General features: G+C 48.7%; 1 protein-coding gene and 1 long non-coding RNA gene across 2 annotated transcripts; one reads left to right on the top strand and one right to left on the bottom strand.

Annotated features, from left to right (window-relative positions):
- Window positions 1-1992: 1992 nt before the first annotated feature.
- Window positions 1993-7708, bottom strand: LOC104013191 (polymeric immunoglobulin receptor-like). Its single transcript, XM_087762380.1, has 8 exons — window positions 7672-7708; window positions 6689-7030; window positions 6093-6422; window positions 5666-5995; window positions 4802-5009; window positions 3348-3460; window positions 2575-2713; window positions 1993-2137 (listed from the first exon to the last, which is right to left on the bottom strand). The coding sequence occupies exons 1-8, from the start codon at window positions 7706-7708 to the stop codon at window positions 1993-1995; spliced, it is 1644 nt and encodes a 547-aa protein (XP_087618506.1).
- A 2456-nt stretch (window positions 7709-10164) lies between these two features.
- LOC148055265 (uncharacterized) lies at window positions 10165-11399 on the top strand. Its single transcript, XR_015705707.1, has 2 exons — window positions 10165-10339; window positions 11115-11399. It is a non-coding gene; the product is annotated as an uncharacterized LOC148055265 (long non-coding RNA).
- The last annotated feature ends 8803 nt before the right edge of the window (window positions 11400-20202 follow it).

Raw genomic sequence — 20202 nt, 5'->3', positions numbered from 1 at the left:
TCTCGCCTTCACAAGGCACCTTTCCTTTCGGGTGCTAACACGTCGGCTTCCCCACTTGCCTTGTCTCAATCCTGCAGTTTGCACCGAGATGTGTTTTAAAGAGCCTGGGCTTGTGGTGGGTGTGCGGCGTGGCCGCGGGCGGAGGAAGTCCTGGCAGAAACCAGCCATGGGGACCCACAACCGCTTGTGCATCTCAGGGAAGAGAAGTTAGTCGAGGGTGGATGAAGAGTTTCTTTAACCAAGCCACTGTCTTCGCCCTTAAGGTTTCTGGTAAAACCGATCCATTGTCTCATGCAAAAATGTTTGCCTTGACGGAGGAGGAAGCGTTCTCCTGCCAAGTCACAGGTTCCAAAGCACTTTGGCATCTCCAGAAAACAAACAACCTTGAGCTTGCTTTTTTTTCGGGCCAAAGCACAGTTTGCAGCATGGCATGCAATCTGAGCATACAAACCAAAGCTGCTGTTTGGGTCTGGGCCACATTTGGGCTGAAATGATTTGATTTTGAAGCTGTGGATAGTTCTGCGGAAGAGGTGGAGGAAAAATAGCGCTTGAGAATTTGGGTGTCTTTGATAGACTGAAGTCAGATACGGTTTACGTGTTGCAAAATGACCCAACGGATAAGGGTTTTTTAAAAAATCAGAAAATCCTCATTTTTTGCCTAGCACTCGGCAAACCTGCAGCCACGAGGGTCCTTCCTTCCCACACCCCCTCCCCAGCTTTCCCTTTCCCTTTCCCTTGGGGTGCTCTGCCTCTGCAAGAGACAGTCGGGGGGCACACAAATAGCTTGGTTACAGGGGCACTATTTTATTGTCTCTTCTGCAAACCACATAGCGAGTGGTATTTGGGCAGCCTGCGGGGATTCGGCTCTCGACACAGGACGCTCGGCTTCTGAGCGGGGCAGCAAGCAAGAAGCGGTGCCGGGCGCTTTGCAGTTTGTAGCCGTGCCTCGACTTTCTGTAGGGAAACTTCTGAGCTCCTGTACAGGGGAGCTTTGACGGAAGGGGGTTCTGTCTCAAGTCCTCATCGGTCACCTTGAAAAGTAATTTTTTTCCTTGTAGGATTGCTGTAAAAAAGACAAACGAACAAAAACCAAAACAGAAGAAAAGCTGTGATCTGGCATTGCCTCTACAATATTTTTACAAGTGATTTTGTGGGTGTTTCTGTTTTTACACCAGACTTGCTATTTTAAATGGGTCTGGTATTTCAGGGAGTCCTGAGAACAGAAAGCTAGAAAAACCTGGGTCGGAGGGGACTTCTGGAGTCAACCTCCTGCTCAGCTTAAGAGGAGAGTTATCCCGGGCTTTAGCCCAAAACAGGCATCTAGACACAAAAGGCGCTATTAACAACTTCTGGTTTGCGTTCTCATGTTTGGAAGTTTTTCACAGAATGTTGATTGTTTATTTTCAAGGTTTTAGGGGGGGTGTACTTTTTTCTTTCTATGCTTTACATTTAGGACTGCAAGAACCCTTCATACAGCTGCTTTTTTTTGGTAAAGTAAAATCACACAGAGCAAGAAAACTCGTGTAGTTTTAGCAAGTTGTATCACTCTCCACAAAATATTCTAGATTTCAACCTTGGTGACTTTTGTTTTAACGCCACTCTAAAGGCTTCTCTATATGTCTACAGTATATTCTCTAAGTAGCTTTGAAAATGTGATGTCTGTAGATCTGCTTTCTGCTTCTGATCAAGCCAGTGGATGTTTCAAATAGGAAAAGAAATACAAGCGTACATGCAGTAGGGTGCACGCAGGTGGTAGGGCGCTCCAGAGGGTGCAGATTCTCACAATGGCTTATTTCCCTCTGCAGCTCCCTGACTTTAAAATATTATCACTTGCTTATACGATCAGAGAGTTTGGATCTAAGTGCATTGCAATGAGAATATGGAATGCCATCCCCAAATTTTTGGAAGCACTATTCCACTAAGTTTGATTATTTTTTTTTTTTAATGAAGAGTACATGTCACTGATAGGAATTTCCACAAATTGGATGTACTTTAAAATAGATGTTTTCTACAAGAGCTTGTCTCTAAAGTACTAATACTCCAAGACAGGGCCACTATTTTTATATTTTGCCAGAAGACATAGACTCTTACACATAAGTTGGTCATCCTGAATCTTCCAAGGATAGCATAGGTTATCCTGCACAAGTAGGACAAAAAAAGAATAATATGATTGCAACACAGTGGACAAGAATTGCTTCTGTGTAATATTGCAAGAGGTCATAAGCAATCAGTCTTTATTGAAACAAGCAAGCAGGAACAGTGATAACATGTTTTCTATGCGTAAGCAAAAATTATAATCAACCCTATAATAAATTTATAAACCTCATATAGGATTTAATCCAAGTCTTTTGAAATCTATGGCTCAACGTCTCTTGGTAAGGAATAAAGGCAATAATTTGGCATCAGAACATAAATCCTGGACTGCAGGATCGTAATTCCAGGACTGCAAGCCTGGTGTCTATCCTGTGGAAGTATTTTTACATACTAAGCTGCAAACCCTTTGCTTAAAATTTGGTTTTATTCTCTTCTACCAAGGGAGGCGACATTTGCAGCACCAGTTCCAGAAAAACCCACCTATGTTTGCCAGAGTCCGTCCTGCATTCGTGCACTTTTTCTGGACTCAGGGTTTCCTCCGTCGTTTGCTCTTTTACAGGGTTCAGATCAGACCAAATCGGCCCCGCTTCCAGGTTTCCCATGGTGCTGCTTTCTTCTCCTTAAAAACAGAAAATATGCATGCAACGGAAGGAACACCTCCTCTAATGCCTATTCAAATATACAAGCATGTCATAACAGACACCGGATTAGACCCATTTTTTCCCAGTTTCACTCTTGTGAAAAATATATTTCTACTCACTGCCGTCCTTGCTGAAGGTTTTTACCCCTAAATTTATCTCTAGGGACACAGTATGTTATAAAATAAGATATATATGCACGTATTTTTGAAAATCAGTCATTAGCAAGGATTTTTGGGGCAAGTCTTTGTCAGCTTTGCACCAAGCAGGCTGGATTCGGCCCCAAGAAGCCAGCCGGCATGTAGCCACTCGCGCCGCGCAGGTCCCTGCCCTTTATACTTCAGGATTTCCGAGCACTCACGGAGCCGGAAATCTTCTATACACAAAACTCAAACTGGAATTCAGCAGGGCTTCAGAATTTCCATTTCCTTCATTTGCTTTTTGCCTCAACTTCTCTAGTACAGTTGTACTTTCAGGCTGCACTGGCTGCAAAGTGGGTGCATGTCTCCAGAGATGGAAATCTTCAGTGGGTCAGACTCCAGCTCTTGGAAGTCACAAGCAAAGCTATTGCAAAACAACGACCTCAACCCGAAAGGCGTTGGCTGGCTGACTTACCAGTCTCCTTGCGAAGCTTTATTTTGGTCAGGGCAAGAATAGTGATAGTGATGAAAATCAGTAAAATGAGAGCTGGTAACACAACTGAGAGTAGACGTGATTCATGCGATGAGCTGGAAAGATGAACCATCAGAATTAAATTGGATTTTGATTCAGCTACGGGGTGGCTGAAGTACCTTAATGCAGGCTGCTGTTTTTACACCAAAGAGTATAAACGAGTGCTAAACTCTGACTGAATCAAAGGAGAACAAAGTCAAATAGAGATGAAACTATTTGATCTGGAATTTGGCTTGTGAGGAACTAATTTCTACAGCTGCCTCTGCTCTACTGTGTGGGGTTTATGCTGCCAGCTGGATTAGTCCCTCCAGAAGGAAAATGAGCAATTTTCATCACACAAATTCACAAGCGAGGTTCAGACTCTTTCTTTGTGAGTTGTTGTAGACCCTCATGCTGTCAGAGGGTGTCTATGTGCCTTCTCCTTGCAAAAAAGTTATAAATGCTATCGGAGCGCCTCAGGCAGGCAGAGCTTTGCCAGGAATGGTGCAAAATCTGACCCTTTATACAAGAGCATGTTTTGTGATTGGTAATATGCTCTCCCCTCCTCTCGCTGGCTGGATGGCAGGAGATATGGCTTGAGGGAGGCTGGGGATGGAGAGGATGGTGCTTTTCATGCTGGGGCTCACTGGGGAAGATGTGAGCTCCGAGGTGCGTGGGGGGACAGCTCAGGATATTGAACTGGATTTGTGGACTTTGTGGTTTATTTTCAGTTATGACTGATAGTGCGATATCCGATGCATCTGCACCAGCTATGCAAATGACTTCACCCGGCGCTGGATGGTGGCCATAGCTGGGGTGAGAGGTGTAGGAGCTGCTCACAGCCACCCTGTGTGACAGGAAGCACAGGAGGTAAATTCACCAGGGAAACGTTTCATTTGCACTGGGGTGAGCCGCAGGGCTTGCTGTAGAGGAGTTCCATGGTATAGTTACTGGCCAAAATAGCCCACAGCCTTTTGATTAACCTTATCCAAAGATAGCTCCTTACACAACACAGAGCACCCAAACGCTACCCTGGTTGCTGGCTGCCTATAAGGACTTGGATAATGCACGTGGTGAAGTATGTAGCAGCTACATCTTCACCAGCGTTATTGCTCAAGCCTAATGTTTCCTAATGTTCTGTCTCCACGCTGAGCAAAGAAAAACAGACAGGAGCACATCTATTGACTCTGGCATCTGATCTACAGGAGCAGCCAGCACCAGAAGATTTAGAGGCAAGTTCAGAGATACATGCCACAGATGGACATGAGATAAGCTTGCCTTCTGCTTTTCTAATTACTAATGTATTAGCGTTTTCAACTTGAAACCCGTGCACAACCTAGGTAGGGCCCCAGGAAATGGGGCAGACAGGTCATAAACCACCAACTTGGTGTCAACGAGAAACGTGGCCATGAACTTACCTCTCACGATAGATTTCTCCTGGGGAGGTTACGAAGGTGCGGGGGGGGGCAGTGGGCAGCTGGGTGCTGGTGCTCTCGGTGACGGTGCCCGTCGCGTATGTCAGGCCCATGGTGCTCCCCTGCGTGGGCGTGCTGTAGGCAATTGGACTTGATGATAAAGTGGATTTCACAAGAGTGGATGTTTCTGGGCCTTGTGAAGAGCAGGTTTCTACAGAGGAAATTATTTTGAGGCTTGAATATCCATCTGTTTGCAGAGACATGTTAGATTTACCAAAGATTTACACATTTCGCTTTGCATCTTGGCATAAAAAAATATGCAGCACGATATGACCAAACACAAGCATTTCTGTTTTCCTTTGAGTCTTATAGAAAGCAGCTTGGGAGTACTAATGAAAACCCAAAAGTACTTGGGGAACATTTGTACTTTAACCCCACTATTTCCATCTTTGCCAGCTGAACAGCTACACGGATCTGTGTATTTACATGCCGCAGGTTCTAAAACTGCAAGATAACCTTCAGCTTATCTTCTGAGCAAAGCACATGCCTGTGCTGCACTTGCTAGGATCAGGATGTCATATGCTAGGAGCTTGCATCGTAAATAATCAGTAATATAATTCAAACTAAATTTCCTCCGAAAGCTCAGCTTACATCCCTGCCTCTGAAAACCTTTACCATCACCTCAGTTACTTGCCAATAACTGTAAGGCAAAACATATAGCTGATGTTTCTCATAATGTTGTTATATTTATGCATGGTACAAAGGAGAGTCTATTCCTCGCATGCCCATGAAGTGGTAGGGGAAAGAGTGATTTAAAAAAAAAAAAGAAAAGGGATTTTTTGTGTTCCAAGCCATCCCACCACCTACCCTTCTGGATGCGCAGCTTCACAGAGGACGTGTGCTCTGTGTGCCCATTTTTAGCCCCGCACCAGTACCATCCTGCATCCTCCTCTCTCAGGTGGCTCATCACCACCGTGTAAGTCCCATTTTCCTGGTCGCTGCTGGCTATTTGTATTCGCCCTTCGTAGGACTCATGCACAAACCCGTCCGTGTCCACGAGCAGCGAGCAGCTAGCTTCCTTCCACCTGCACAAATACTTCTTCTCGTAGTTCCCCTTGGGATCATAGTGGCACTTCAAGGACAGCGAGCCTCCGACTGTGCCGCTCAGAAATTTTGGTCTCTTGGGAAGGGTGGAGGCTGCAGGTTGGAGAGGACTGCGTTAGCATTTCATGCTACTCATCCAGGGCTGCAGGAAACCCATGCAGGACGTGCAGCCCCCAGCGCCCCGTCCTACCTGCGGTCACCTGCAGAGCCACCACCTGCAGGCTGTCCTGACCGCTAAGCCTTCCCGTCCCGCACCCGTACAGCCCCGAGTCTTCCTTTTTTAAGTCATTTATCAAGATTTTGAAAGCTCCAGAGCTCTCCTGAGGGGTAATAAGGATTCGTCCTTGGTAACTCTTTCCCACGTAGCCACTGGTGTCGGCGATGAGAGCGCAGCCGGTTCTCCCCAGTTTGCACCAGAACCTCTTCTCATCAGCTTGGGTGTCCCCAGGTGGGCACAGGACCGTGACAGAGCCGAGGAGCTCCCCCCAGACAAGCTCGGTTGGTCCCGACGCACCGGCATCTGTGGGAGAGAGCACAGCAGGCACTGTCCAGCATGCAGCCACCAGCCAGGCAGGAGAGTTTCCTTTTACATTTACGAGCAGCTGATTTGGCCAAATCTGGGTACTTTTATACCCCATTGCTGTAACTATCTGGTTAATAGCACGGGGTAGAAAAAGTTGATACACTTGCTGTGCATGGATGCTCCAGCATCCAGCCCCAAACTGCTCCCTGCGAGCTGAGCCGCTGTCGGAGCGGAGGCTCCCCTCTCCCCTGCCAGCATCCTACCTGCCAAAACCCTCAGGTCCAGGCTGACATACAGGTCTCTGTTGGTGGTGCCGATACCACATCGGTAGGTCCCTGTGTCACTCTTCTTCAGCTCTGTCATTGTCACCATGAAGGTGCCGTTCTGGGGGATGTCCTTGAGAGACACTCGCCCCGCATGGTCTTTCGAGGTGTAACCGGTTGTAGAGATGACGGTGTAGCAAACTCCGCTTCTTGCTATTTTGCACCAATATTTTCGGTCATGTTTGTTGGCTGGCGTGATGGAGTAGAAGCACTGATGGGTGACCGATCCTCCAACCTTACCTGTCAGAAACCTGGATCCGTACAAGGTGCTTGAGACTGGCTCTTTGTGGGAAAGAAAGAAAGAGTAGTTGGTTAGAGACAGCCGGATCCTTGCCTGCTAAAAACCAGCATAGCTCCTTTGAGTCAAGGGCACCAGTGGGACATCTGGCTCAGAAAGTCCAGTGTTGATTTTGGATGTGGTGTGTTACCATCCTTGAGTGCCACATTATCTGCTTGAGGATAACTGATGGCGCAGAGCCACTGCCCCTTTGCCACAGCACAAATGGGGAAACCCTCAATGCCCCTTACATGATGCCCAAAACCCCCAGCAGCCCTGACAGTCCTGCCTGGAGTTAAACGTCAAGGGCAGCAGTTAACAGCAAACATCTAAGAATAACCTTTGGCATTTGCAAACTCTGTCTGATCTGGCAACTTTCTTGTCCCTGCAGTGGCATTGCACAGGCACCAGTGGCTGTCTGCAGGGCCGAGCAATGGAGAGCTGGGATTCTCCTTCCCAGCTCTTGCGACGCCTTTGCTAGCTCTCTGCACAACGGGCAGGGAGATTTGAGCAGTTTCCATTTTGCAGGTGAAAGTGTCTGGTGTCCAAGTGAGGATTTAGCCAGGGATGTACCTGTGTCCCCGGTTCCAGCTTTGCCTGTTCATGTCAGTGCAAGTGGCCGGTGAGCTGGTTTTTGGCGACTCACCTTGCAGCAAAGCTGCTAAGAGAAGGAGAACCGCCATGTCCAGCCTTCAGGAATGTTCGCTCGGCAAACTTCAAAAATCTTGCTTTGGATACGGGATTTTGCTGATGTCTGTGTTATCAAACAGAAGAGAAAGATTGTGGCTGGGATCTGCCAAGGTAAACCACCCAGATTGCTCTGATGGCTGTTCAGAGCAGAGCGCCTGTGTCCCTGGTGGCTCCCAGCCCGGGACATGGCCTAGCCCAAAGACAAGGGAATTTTAAAAAGCAAAAAAAGTGCTGATAGTGCTCGGCAGCTCTCACGCTCCTGCATTAAATCCTGTTGTGTGGGTACTAAAGGCATTGCTGGTAATGACAGGTCACTGGCAGCTGAAAGCTGGGGGTCTGTCGGGCTGGCAAGGGACCCATTGCGGTGCTGCAGCTGAGCCACGGCACTGCGCAACCCAGCAGCCGCCCCCGCCGGCACTGCTGTGGGCTGTGGGGCTGCGCTGCCGCTGCACGAGCGCGTGCGTGTACAGAGGCACTCAAGGATTGCTTCGGTGGTTGCCAAACCCGGCACCAGGGAGCCAGCAGCAGCCGTGAAACGTGGCACTTGGGCCTGCCCTACCACCCAGCCAGCCATCTGCAGACTGACCTGCGGCATCAAGCCTTTTCTTTTCTTTCTTCTTTTTCTTTTTTTTTTTTTCTTTTTCTTTTTCTTTTTCTTTTTCTTTTTCTTTTTCTTTTTCTTTTTCTTTTTCTTTTTCTTTTTCTTTTTCTTTTTCTTTTTCTTTTTCTTTTTCTTTTTCTTTTTCTTTTTCTTTTTCTTTTCTTCTCAAGAAACAATAGGAAACGCTGCAGGCCTCAGGAATGCCAACATTCTTAAACATCTCCTGCCATGCCCCAATTATCTTTCTTCCTTTCTTATTTTTCTTCCCTGCAATTTATCTTTGTACAGATTGTTGTTATCCATTCTCAGATCTGAACAGAAACAGTGTTTGGGTGTCTCTGTTTCAGATAGGAATTACTTCCTTGTCTGAGTTAAAAATTGACTGTTGATTACTGCAGTGTTTTATCCTAAAGAGCCTCTACTCAAATTATTTGTTTGAGGTTTGTCTAACTCCCACTGCAGTTAAAACCTTGGTAGGTGCAAATCACGTGGTTTATTATACTTGTTAGTGCATTGGAATCACTTCAAAGCATTCTGGAAAGATGAACAAGGAAACGACAGAAGCTCAATGCCATAGCGAGCCTTATTCCCACCCGCCACGGTGCTGAGCTGGCTCCTGCCAGCTACTGCTGGTGGCAGCGGCCTTGGCTCATGGGATGCCCACGGGAGCCCACTGCTTGCCCGCTCTCCACCCCTTCATGCTGCAGAGGAGTGGGAGACGGGCTCAGCCCATGCACCGGTCACTTGCTCTGCCTTGCACGCCCTGTGTTGGGGACGATGTGCATCTTCCCCGGCTGCAAACTCAGCTCCCATCTAGCTCTCCCCTTTGCTGTTGCTCTGTGATAGGAAGCATGGGATGGGACTGCAGAAATGCTCTCTTCCCTTTTCGGCAGAGGCTGAAGCGCTGCGGTGGTGCAGCTGGCACAGCATCCTCTTCGGGCAGGTTCCCCTCCATTTGTTTCCCCGCGTACGAGGCAGCGGAGGCAGCGGTGCTGTGGAGATGCGTGTGTATCTGTGCATGGCTGGCTGACCACATCTGCCTGTGCAAAATAGCTTTCTGTGCCCTCAGCAAACAGCAAGAAAGACGTTCGAGTCACCCCAGCTCTGTGTAGGTTGACACCGTGTGGTGGCTTCAGCAGAGCCTCAGTAGTTTCCTCATGGCAGCTGGACAGAGACTGGACAAAATTGTGCAAAATCTCTTTGTTGGGGCGTGGCTAGTTAAAAAACGGTGAGTTTTATTCAATACCATAATGCCCACCAATCTGGACAACTTGAAGCAAAGAGGAGTTAACAAAAATGCCCTAGAAGAGCTGGATGTTCTTATTTACATCCAGAAATTGGGAAAAATATTATCCCTATGCTCGTTTCATCTTTTCTGGTGTACGCCACTACAGCTGAGCCAGTGCACTCCCTCTTTTCCTCATTTTTGGACTAGGGACATGGGGAGAAGTCCTGGTGTGCTGAAAATAATGAAGTAGTTGCCAGTTTGCCAGCTGGAGGCCAAAATTTCATCATGTGCCGGCCCAGCTGATGTGGTCCTGATGTTCAGGTTAGCATCTGAATGAGGCTTTTTTCCTAAGTAGATGTATTCTGGGCTGGCATTAACAGGCTAAATTGTCCCCAGCATCAGCCCGTTAACAAGAGAGATGTGAAGTGTCTACAAGCTCCTTGCCTCCTCACGAGGTGGGTGCCAGGCTTACACAATCCCCCAGCTGCAATAGTTTAAGATCACTTACCACTAATCCACAATCCCCGTATTCACTCCTCCTTTTCCCACCCTGCAGCAACAGGCAGCGCGTTAGCAAAGAGCCCCGGAGAGCATGAACTGTGCCTGCTGTGACCACCGCAAAGGCCTTTCAAGCTGCTAATATGGAGATCTCACTTTTTCCAGGAGAAAAACTAGTCCAATTATCTTGGGTAACTTCAGCTGAGCCCTAGCCACGCTCATCCAGCCTGCAGCACGAAAACTGCCTCTCCTGGGTCGCTCACAGCATCCACCAGCGTCGAATGATGTGATTTGCAGGTACGAGATGGTGGCTGATGCGTGGGAAGCTCTGTGAGCCGGTACCTGACCCATGTTGCAAACGATTTAGGGATTAGACGGAAGCTAAAATAAAGCACATTTGGGTAGGTCTTTCTTAGTACGCGTCTGCTCTTGCAGTGTTGTTGGGTTATTGAGCTGCTTTATCGGAGCTCTCGGGGGGTCTATGTGAAAATTCCCGTCTGGAGTGAGCACTGATGTAGGAGCGTGAACGTGGTTCCCATCTGCAGGACAGAGCTGTCAGCTAAATTTTAATCTCATTTAATCTCAAGCTTTAGGTGAGGAGGTGTTTTGGATTTTAACCAGCAAATAGGCATTAAAAAAAAAAAAATCAGAAAGTGAAAGAAAGAGCTAGGATTATAAATCCCAGAAATGCAGGCGTTACTAAGAAATAAACCATGTATGGTTGGGTTTTTTTTCCCTGTCTTCACTGCAGTTTTGTATGTGAAAATGTTTATACGGTCAATTTTCTGCACCTGTCTGGTTAAACTGTTATCCTGCCACCATCCAAGGTGAGCTGGCTGCTGCTACGTAACTGGGCAGAGCCTCTCTGCGTGGGTCTGCATAAGAACTTACCTTGTCCACATTCTTTTGGTGTGTGTTCTTTGCAAAAAAGTCAGCAATCTAATTATAGCTTTAAAAAGAAACAAAAAATCACACTAGCTTTGAAAAACTAAATCAGCATAAATGAGTTATAATACATGTATTGCTATACAAATAATGACTATTTAAATTTCTGATCTGTTATCTGTCGTAGGTGACATACATCGAAGTGGCTGATGTAACGGCTGTGCAATAGCACTGTACTCCAAACAATACTATTTTAAGGCCAAATTGAGGATCACCTACCTCAGATTGTGATGCTTCTGTTGCTGGAAATTTTCTCCTGCTCTGTCTCCAGTTTGGATTTAGGCAGATTAAGTGTTGTTTTGCAGCTTGCAGTTCGGTTGGTCTTTGCTTGACTCTCGATGTTTAATTCTTTTTTTAATATATTGATGTCCAGAGTTTAAAAATGGATGCACTAAAAACTTTCTTAAGTCCAGATGTGCGTTGCTGAGCAAATCGGAGGTGGTCAAAATACTTATAGGAATAGTAGAGATGCCACCAACGTACTGAGTGTGGAACCCAAAAATGGTCATTTTTAGCCACCTAAAGATGCGGGTGACATCATGGCGGGGGGGGGAAGCGAAGAGGCCAGGAGCAGAAATTGCAAGAGTTTGAGAGGAATTCCCCTGCTCTACAGGCAACTTGCAAGGTTTTAACACAAAGCAACTGTTTCTAAACAATAGTAGTAAAACGCTATTTGCTGTGAACCGCTTCCAGGCAGAACTTCACATAAAGTAAGAACTTTGTGCATGTTTCCTCAAACTTCTGTGGTTTGAATGAACCTGAACGCTTCATCTAGCTCACGCCTGTCTTTTGATCCCATACTCTTTATGAATATAGGACAAAAAGATGGTTTCTGCTTCAAAGTCTGTTATAAAACAATCCCTGCAATGAGCACGAAGCAAGTGATAACGCCATGCTGGTACAAGTGCTGCTTAACCAACAAATGCACTTTTTTAGCCTGGTCTTTCTCTTCCCCGTAATACCTGCTTTGTGTTGCAGAGCACGCTCAGGTGCCTCTTCCACAAGGACATCACCTTCATAACCAGCAAAGCTCTGATAACCCTTCACAGCTCTAGAAAATGAACATTTAGGCTCCTGCTTTAGGGTCGGCGTGTTTGTCTGTTTGTTTTCTTGTGCTGCCTGTCCCTGCTCGTAGGGCTTCATCCCACAGACGCAACCTTGTGCATCTTGTGACTCTCGCTGTGATTTTCTCCTCCAGTCCCCCTGCGAGGTCCGGAACTGGCACGGGGAAGCTCAGGGCACTGGTGGTCCCCTGCGGCTTGTGTCTTACCTGAGAAGCACAAACCAGCCCAGCTCCACAGCGATAAATATTCGCGTGCATTCCTGCTGTAATTCCCAGGAAGGCAGTTTCAGTTATCATTTTATCCCATTAGCATGATTGTATCACATCCTTGCAGCATAGCCTGATTGAGCTGAGTCGCCAAGCAGCTAAATAGATCGAAGCTGAGAAATCAGGCTGGGGTATCACGAAGGCGCAAGGTTTTTACCTGAAAATATCTTTCAGCTCACTCACTAAGTTGTCATTTTGTGGTGATCAATTTCTCTCTAAATTTAATCTCGCTGCATTTTAAGCATTGCATACTTAAAATTTGTCAGCTGGTGGCTTGCGTTGCCACAGGAAAGGCACCGTCATCCATCACCAGACCCAGAGCTCTGCACGGGTACAACCACAACCCAGGCATGTTTGAGGCATGTTCATTATGGGCAATTGCAGCTTGTTCTGTGATAACCCTGCTCATTGCCTCACAGGGTCTGAAGTTGTAACTAAGGGCAGTTTGCTCATGCACACACACAATTCCTCTTTTGCACTAACCAGATAATCTTAATTGAGAGAGGTGTGGAGGTGGTGATAGTTATTTCAAAACTATGTAGGCTTAGTAACAATTGTGTTATTGTGAGGGACTTTGGTCTGATTTTCCTTCAAATAAAAATGATCGATTGAAGGAAATCTGCCTGTGGCACTTCTGAGAACGCCCTGGGCCAGCCCTGGCACCCTGCGTATCTCCAGGGTTTGCAGGATAACACTTGCCGTGTGAGAAGCGGTGTGGGGTTCAGCGCGCTCACGGGAGAGCCGATAGGAATGACTTTGTTCTGAGCCGGTGGTGCTGGCGGGGTCCGAAGGTCCCGCTCTTCCCCTCCTTGTGCGCAGGCGTACTTTGAAGACAGATTGTGTTTTGTGTAAGTCAGTCATTGAAGAGCTTTGGAATCTCCCGGGATGAAGATCAATCTGTTAAGCAGTTTTGCTTTTTTATCATGATATGATTATTTATATTGCAGTAATTGTTACTGTTTTGTGCCAAACCTGTGCAATAAACTTCCCAATATTGATTAGGCTTCAGCAGAATTAACCTAAGGACATTTATTACCACATCAGTAGCAAAGCAATGGGATTATCCTTGTATTAACAATAAAATGTGATACACAAAACTGATGGTGGGGAATTCCTAAGACTGCTCAGTGTCGTTTCTCCATGCTGCAAATGTGGCTGAAATGTTCCGTCTGAAACCCCTGACAAGCCCCCCGCTCCGGGGAGACCCTGCCGAGCGATGCTGAAGGGGAAGCTGCAGGTCTGGGGTGCAGCTCCTTCCTTCGGTGCTCGGAGACACCTCTGCAGATCGGCATTCAAGGGCCCAAAGGAGAAGCAGAGCTGGTGCCACTTCTGCAGGGCAGAGTGGGGTTTGCAAGGGTGAGCTCAGGACCAGAGCTGAGCTGGTGGTCCTTGTTCTTGCTTTGCAGAAAACCTCATCCCAGGGCGGGAGGGGAGAGGGGTCTCCAACAGCCTGGTCACCCCAGTTGTCCTCACCTGGGTGACAACTGGTGAAGCCCAGCCCAGCAGCAGTGTCACCACAGGACCCCATGTGCTGCCACAGGGGTAAAGCTGACACCCGCAGCAGGACAGCGAGGACAGGCAGACCAAGCGCTGCGGGGAACCGCAGCTCTCCTGGGGAGACCTCGGCTCTGGAGACGCACCAAAGGGTCTGGGGGCGAATTTGTGCCCTGAGTTTGGGAAGTGTTGTGTGCTCAAAGGTTGTTCTCATAATTGTTTTATTGCTTCCGATAAGGCAAAGCCTCTCTACATCCGCAGCAATGTTAATAATTCATTTTAACTGTGGTACTAGGTTAATTACAACATACCCTGCTTTCTTTTTTCTTTCCCTAAACTATTTGTATGACCTTGGTACTGGGAAAGGGTAAGGGGGCTTGCATCTACAGGCTCCCGGGGTGGAAATCCCCCCCCAGCAGCCCCCCTGGCACTGTTCCTCCCCACCCTGTCCCCAGTGTCCCCACTGCAAAAGCACCCGAGCCCGGGGTGAGGAGCAGCGAAGGCTCCGGGCGCGCACTGTCACCCCGCGTCGGTGTCGCAGCCGGTCCCCTGCTGCGCATCCCGGGGTGGTGACATGGACCTGCTGGTGGCATGAAGGACCTTGGGAGAGGAGGGTCCCAGAGGAAGGGCGAGGGTCCTGCGCAGGGAGGGCCAGGGGAGGGGAACAGCCCAGAGTCCTCTGCCTATCCCCAGGGCTCGGCAGATCCAGGCTGCCTCGGCTCAGCAGGCTTGTTTCCCAGCTTCATCCATGATCTCTGCTGTTCACATCTATGCTTTTAAACCCGAGTAAAGAGGCTGCTCTCCTCTTCAGAGCTGCAGATTTTGCCCCTGGAGCAGACTGGACCTTCTGCCCTGTAGCCCCGAGCATGCAGGTAGCAGGCTGGGCTACCTTCTGCTGGTTTTCTTGTGGATCCAGTAGCAGGGGGACACCCAGCAGTCCTCAGGCCACAGCTGGAAAATGGCTCTTCTAGCAAGTTATTTTGCTGTTTTTCATTTGGATGCTGATTCCAGACCTGGGTGGGTATGGGGTGGGACCTGGCTCTGGCTCTGCATTTCCTTCACGTTATTGAAAGGGGCACAAGCCATCACTCAGCCAGCAGCTGGCAGAAAAGGGGAAAATAGTGAGCACATCTGGAAGGGAAGGACACCAGGGAAGCCCAGCTGGGCAGGAGAGGTTGAAGGCAGAGCAGCAGCATCCCAATAGCGACTGGTTAAGCACAGGCACAAGGAGCATGGAGTGTCACTGCTGGGGCTGACTGTCCCTTTCCCATCTCCATGCCATTCATGCTGGTGTGTTGCACGCTGCCAGCTTGCTGGGGGGGGATGCCAGACCCCGGTGGCTCGCTGCCCGGGGGCAGCAGGTTTTGTGCACCCGTGTGAAGCTTGCTGTCCCCGGGCAGCGAGCCACCAGGGTCTGGCATCCCCTGGGCTCCTTACGAAAGGTGATGAATGCAGCTTGGGATTGCTACATCCCCCAGCAAATGGGTAGACAGAAAGGAGCAGAATCACTGGAGAATTGGGAGAAACAGGCAACCCACGCCAGGCAGTGACATGTTTTAGGAGGGGACCTCCTGCCTCAGCAGGGAGAGATCAAAGGCAGCGACAGGCGCAGCGGGATTGCCGTCAAACGAGCTCTCCTGAGAGGAGCCAGTCGGGCCGGGTACTACATCCCAACTTGCTCCGAAGAGCAATGAGGTGGCAAGATATTTTGGGTGGAGGCAGATCGCCTTTGACAGAGCTGACTTGACGGGGTAGTAACAACAACCTTAACCGCGGCACCGCCGTGCATTGCTTCCTCGCCCATCCGGGGCGGGAACGCTCCTCTTGGTCTCTGCACGAGGTCCCCAGGTGTCCCAAGCCGACCCCAGCTTTTGGGGCAGGGACATCTGGAGACCCCACCTCTTTTAAACAAAAAAAGCAAATAAATTCAGCAGGGGCAGCAGCACTGGAAGCAACAAGGGCCATTTTCTCAGCATCATTTACAAACAGCTGGGAGCATTAAGCAGCTGGCAGCGAGGAGGATGGCTCCGGCAGGGAAACAGTGATGGCAGCACATGGAAAGGATGGCTCCTGGGGGAACACCACTGCCTTGCACCTTCTCCTACTGCTAAAGGAGAGCTAACTTTCAGACAAGTGACACAATTTGTTCTTCTGGGCTATGCTTGTTAAGGAAATTTCTCTTCTTTCCTCTAATGAGCACATGCTGGCCGGTGAATCTCTTCCCTGCGACCGGCCAAAGCGAGCCACGTGGCGGGCACCGTGCAGCACCGGGCATCGCGCCGGGGCTCTGGCCCCACGTGTTTGAGCAATGCACAGTTGTCGAGGCTGCTGTCGGCATCTCAGCACAGCCCGTCTGCAGTCAGAGTTGTTATTAATAAATCGTAACAACCCCTGCTTGCTCTGCAGTGCCCGCAGGAGTTAATGATTAAACTCTAGCTAGCCCAGTGTTCTTGGAACAAGCCAGATATGTTATCACTCCGCATGAACCTCTGTGCAAGGAACAACAGCGACCCTTTCTGGGTCACTCTTGCCAGACTTCAAAGTTAAAGGACATTTGGAAACAAAGAACAGCTGAGGTCTCTGGGAAGCAGGAGCGTACTCATACCCCTGCCCTGCCGAGGGTGATCCAGCAGCTCACCAAGGGCAAGCCGGTGGTTGCTGTGGCAGAGCCAGAACACGGGTTTTAAGAGCAGGAATGAGGAACATTGGATCTAGTTAGGTTTTAAGATACCAGGTAAATTTGCATCACTGGCAAGTAAAGCTAAACAAATCCAAACCAGGAAAACCCTGGTTATTTGAACACCGCAGGAGTCGGCAGTAAAAGGCTGGAACGTGTTCGGTGGAGCTCGTCTTTGCTGTTTGGCTTTTCTGTACCTGCAGGTCGTTAGGTCTCCAGTGCGGAGCACTGCACACCTGGGAGTGGCGGTGACAAGGTTTGGGGGTACGGCTGCCTTTTTTCTTTTAAAATTCCATTAGAAACAAAGAACAGGAAAAAAGAATGTAATGGGGAGAAATGCAGAGTATATTGTGTCAAATCTTGCACTAGGTTGTCCTGGGCATGGACAGGCATCACCCAGGCCACTCCTGCTGTTGACCTTAGCAGAATTCAGATTCACCTGAGGACACCTACTGCGCGGTCACATTTTAACATGATGGGACGGCTCTGTACATCAGCTCACCCTTGGCTGAGGGGAGTTCGGAGGACACCAATTTTCAGGGAGTGCTGCTCCTATGCTTGAGAGTCTGCCGTGCTGGTATTTCATCATTAATAGCTATAAACGACCAGGGCTTGCCTTAGTTAGTTGGTGCAACTGGGGAAATGCCCCCGTGATGCTCGGGGCTGATGAGCAGCCTGGGCTCAGCTCTGTGCCTGGCCTTGGGGCGTGGGGACCTGGGACAGGGTGACACGAGCTGAACCCCAGCAGCACTTCTACTGTGCCTGACTCCATAAAGCCTTAGTTTATCATAACCACCAAGAGGCTTGCAGGTTTTCAGCATGCCTACAGGGATTATGGCATTGCCCAGAAGCTCAGCTGAAGCAGCAGCCTGTTGTATTAAACACAGCACGCAGCTGGATGAGTCCCCACCCTGAGGTCCCGCACAGACCCAGGGTCTGAGTCTCACTGCCTTCCTCCTTGTGTGCTCATTTATGCTGGTTGGGGCAACAGGAATATGAAGTGCCATTGCACCAGCATGGGAGCACTCCCCACACCTCCTCTGTTTGCCACGCATTACTGTAAACACCAACACAAAGCACTGAATGGAAGAGAAATGGGCCCTGGGTAGATCAGGCAAAGCATGGGGATCATCCTGGTGACTTTATGAAGCAGAGAAAGATGCAATATTTCTTGAAATAGGGGTAATTTATCCCTCCTTCATATCGGAGTAGTTGGAGTTGGACGGGGTCCTTCTCTCCATCCGCGCGTGAGCAGGGAAAGGGCAGAGCCTCAGCTACCGGTTATTGCCAAAACCCCGCTGGGACGTGGTTAAAAACCCTCAGACATCTACAGTCCTCTTCCACAGAGCCGGAGCAATTCCAGTGGGACCCTGGGTCTCATAGCAGCCCAGGTTTGATGTTCTCCAGCTGGAGACGTGTTGGGCCAGCAGGAATCAACCCACCTCCCCGACCTCCTGTGGGACACCAGCCCCAAGGCTCCCGGCTGACGCCCACACCGAAGCTGCTTCACGATGACAAAGTCTGTTATTAAGACAACCAGTTTCTCCTGGAGACTGTGGCCCAGTACAGCTGATGTTCTTTGATACTGTCAGAATTTAACAACCCACTTCTCCTGAATTTGATCTTTGTAATGAAAGATGTGTGCAAGAACGCTTTTAATTGGAATAGTAGGTCTTGACAGGCTCATGTAGACATGGAAATGATATGTCTGAGCCAGTATGGGACTGATAGTTAAGAGGGGGATGAATACTCCATGCAAAATGCAAAGCTGAGTGTTTTCTTTGGGTCTTTTCTAACATCCTTGCACTACGTAAACACAGCCTGTATAATCGGCATTAGGCGCTCAGGATACATTTACCAACTCTTCAGGTTACTTCTGAAATATTATGATCTCTCTTCATGGCTTTTTTTTTGGCTGGGGTCTGTTGTGATTTTGCCTTCCAGGCACAAATCAAGCAAATTATGCCCCAAATTAAGTAGTACAAAGTCTGCTTTTGGAGGTACTCAAATAAGAGCCCAGGAACTTCAGCTGGAGTTTGGCTGAACCTGGAGGTGGATTTTGTTTCCGTTCTTGCTTTTCTCCTGTCCACCTCCCAGGCACCCCCAAATGCCATTAATAGCCATTAATAGGCATTAATAGGCAGGAGCAGCCTCTCCCTTGCCTCTCTGTGAGAAGAGCAGCATTGCTGCTGCTCCTTGCACCAGCTGTGTCAGTGCCGGCGGGCTGGAGGAGCACAGCTGCGGCAGCCAGCAGCTCATCTGACTGCCCACCAGCTTTTCCCCTTATAAAAGAGAGGCTCATCAGCCTGCTTAGGCTCCTGCCAGTCTGCAAACTGGGGCTGTTTTGGCTCCTTTTGCATCAGGTGATGGTGGGGATCCCACAGGCACTTGGCTGAGGAGCAGCTCGTTGCTGGAGTCTCTGCTGATGAGAGATGCGGGCTGGGCTAGAGCAAAGGTAAAGCTCTTCCTTTGAGTCTGTGAATTATGGGTTACACCAGAGCAGGAGAGCTTTGCTCCCTGTGGCCCTTGCTGCCTGGCACGGAGGGAGCGGGCCAGCGTTGGGGAGCAATTACCTGGGTGACTGTAAATGCAGGGCTGCTCTGACTGATGCTGGGTCCTGGCTCCTCCTGCAAACAAAAAGGGGGAATATGTGGTGCTGCCCGTGTGAACCGGCAGGCTTCAACCGGCCTGATGTGCAGACAGGCAGCAGGAGAGGTTCCCACCCAGCGCTGCACTCCTCAGGCTGCAGACTTTCAAGTGCAAATGATTGATTTTAAAGGCACGGAGAGCACGGTATAAATGGAAGAGGAGAGGAAGATGCAAGGTTAAGCTCTGAGTGAAGGGGCCAGCCCTCTGAAGCCAGTTCTTGCAAGATGTCTGGTAGCTCCATCTTTTGTGGCCCGTTGCCTCTCTAGAACAAATTTCTCTGTTCTGAGACAGAAGCTGTTTCCTTCAGGGCTGCCAGCTCCTCCTGTGAGAGCAGAGCTCCATCTTCCCCGTCCCAGCCACTACCACCATGTAGAAATAGCATAGAGACAAAAAACCTAGCTGGCACCCATGGATAAGTTTGTCAGGACTGAGCTTTCTACTCTCTTCCAAACCTGTGTGGACTTTGTAGTTTTAGCAGGAATAGTAATATGTAGGCAGTTGATTTGCCTTTTATTCCTCATCCTTCCTTGTATAATGAAAATGAGGGTGATTTTACGGTGCATTTCATCCACATGCTCCTCTCCTCTGACCACTCCTTTTTACCTGCTGCTGATTCCAGCATTATGCTACTTAATGCTCTGTTTTACTACACATCACTTGCATAATGTAGATACATGACCACTGCAGTCTCAAAGGTAATCTCACCCTGTTTATCTGATGAGAGAGGAGGAGAGCATTAAGGTTTCTCGCAAAGCATTTTTGGCCTGAAACAGAACAGTAACTTCTCTTAAAAACAGATTGTTTTGGAAACAAAGGATTCCCTTCCACTCCTTGGCTTATTTATTCAAAACCAGGGACTACTACAGTGTCACATATATGTTAAGCATGAAAGCTAAGTTTTGATTAGACTTCCTAGCAGAAATCTCACTTCCAAAGATTGCTTAGTAAGCTATGATGGGGTGGAGTGATGTTCGTTAGCAGGAGTTGTGCCCATGGCCTGGTTGGTATGAAATGGAGACAAAAGAGAATAAATTAAAACAGCCACAGGAGATCAGGGTCGTTCCT

This window comes from Nipponia nippon, unplaced genomic scaffold (genome assembly GCF_047370975.1).
Source record: "Nipponia nippon isolate SJK-2023a ecotype South Korea unplaced genomic scaffold, ASM4737097v1 scaffold_25, whole genome shotgun sequence".
NCBI classification, from domain to species: domain Eukaryota; kingdom Metazoa; phylum Chordata; class Aves; order Pelecaniformes; family Threskiornithidae; genus Nipponia; species Nipponia nippon.
The sequence above is the reverse complement of the archived record's forward strand: the minus strand, read 5'-3'. Positions and strand labels throughout refer to the sequence as shown.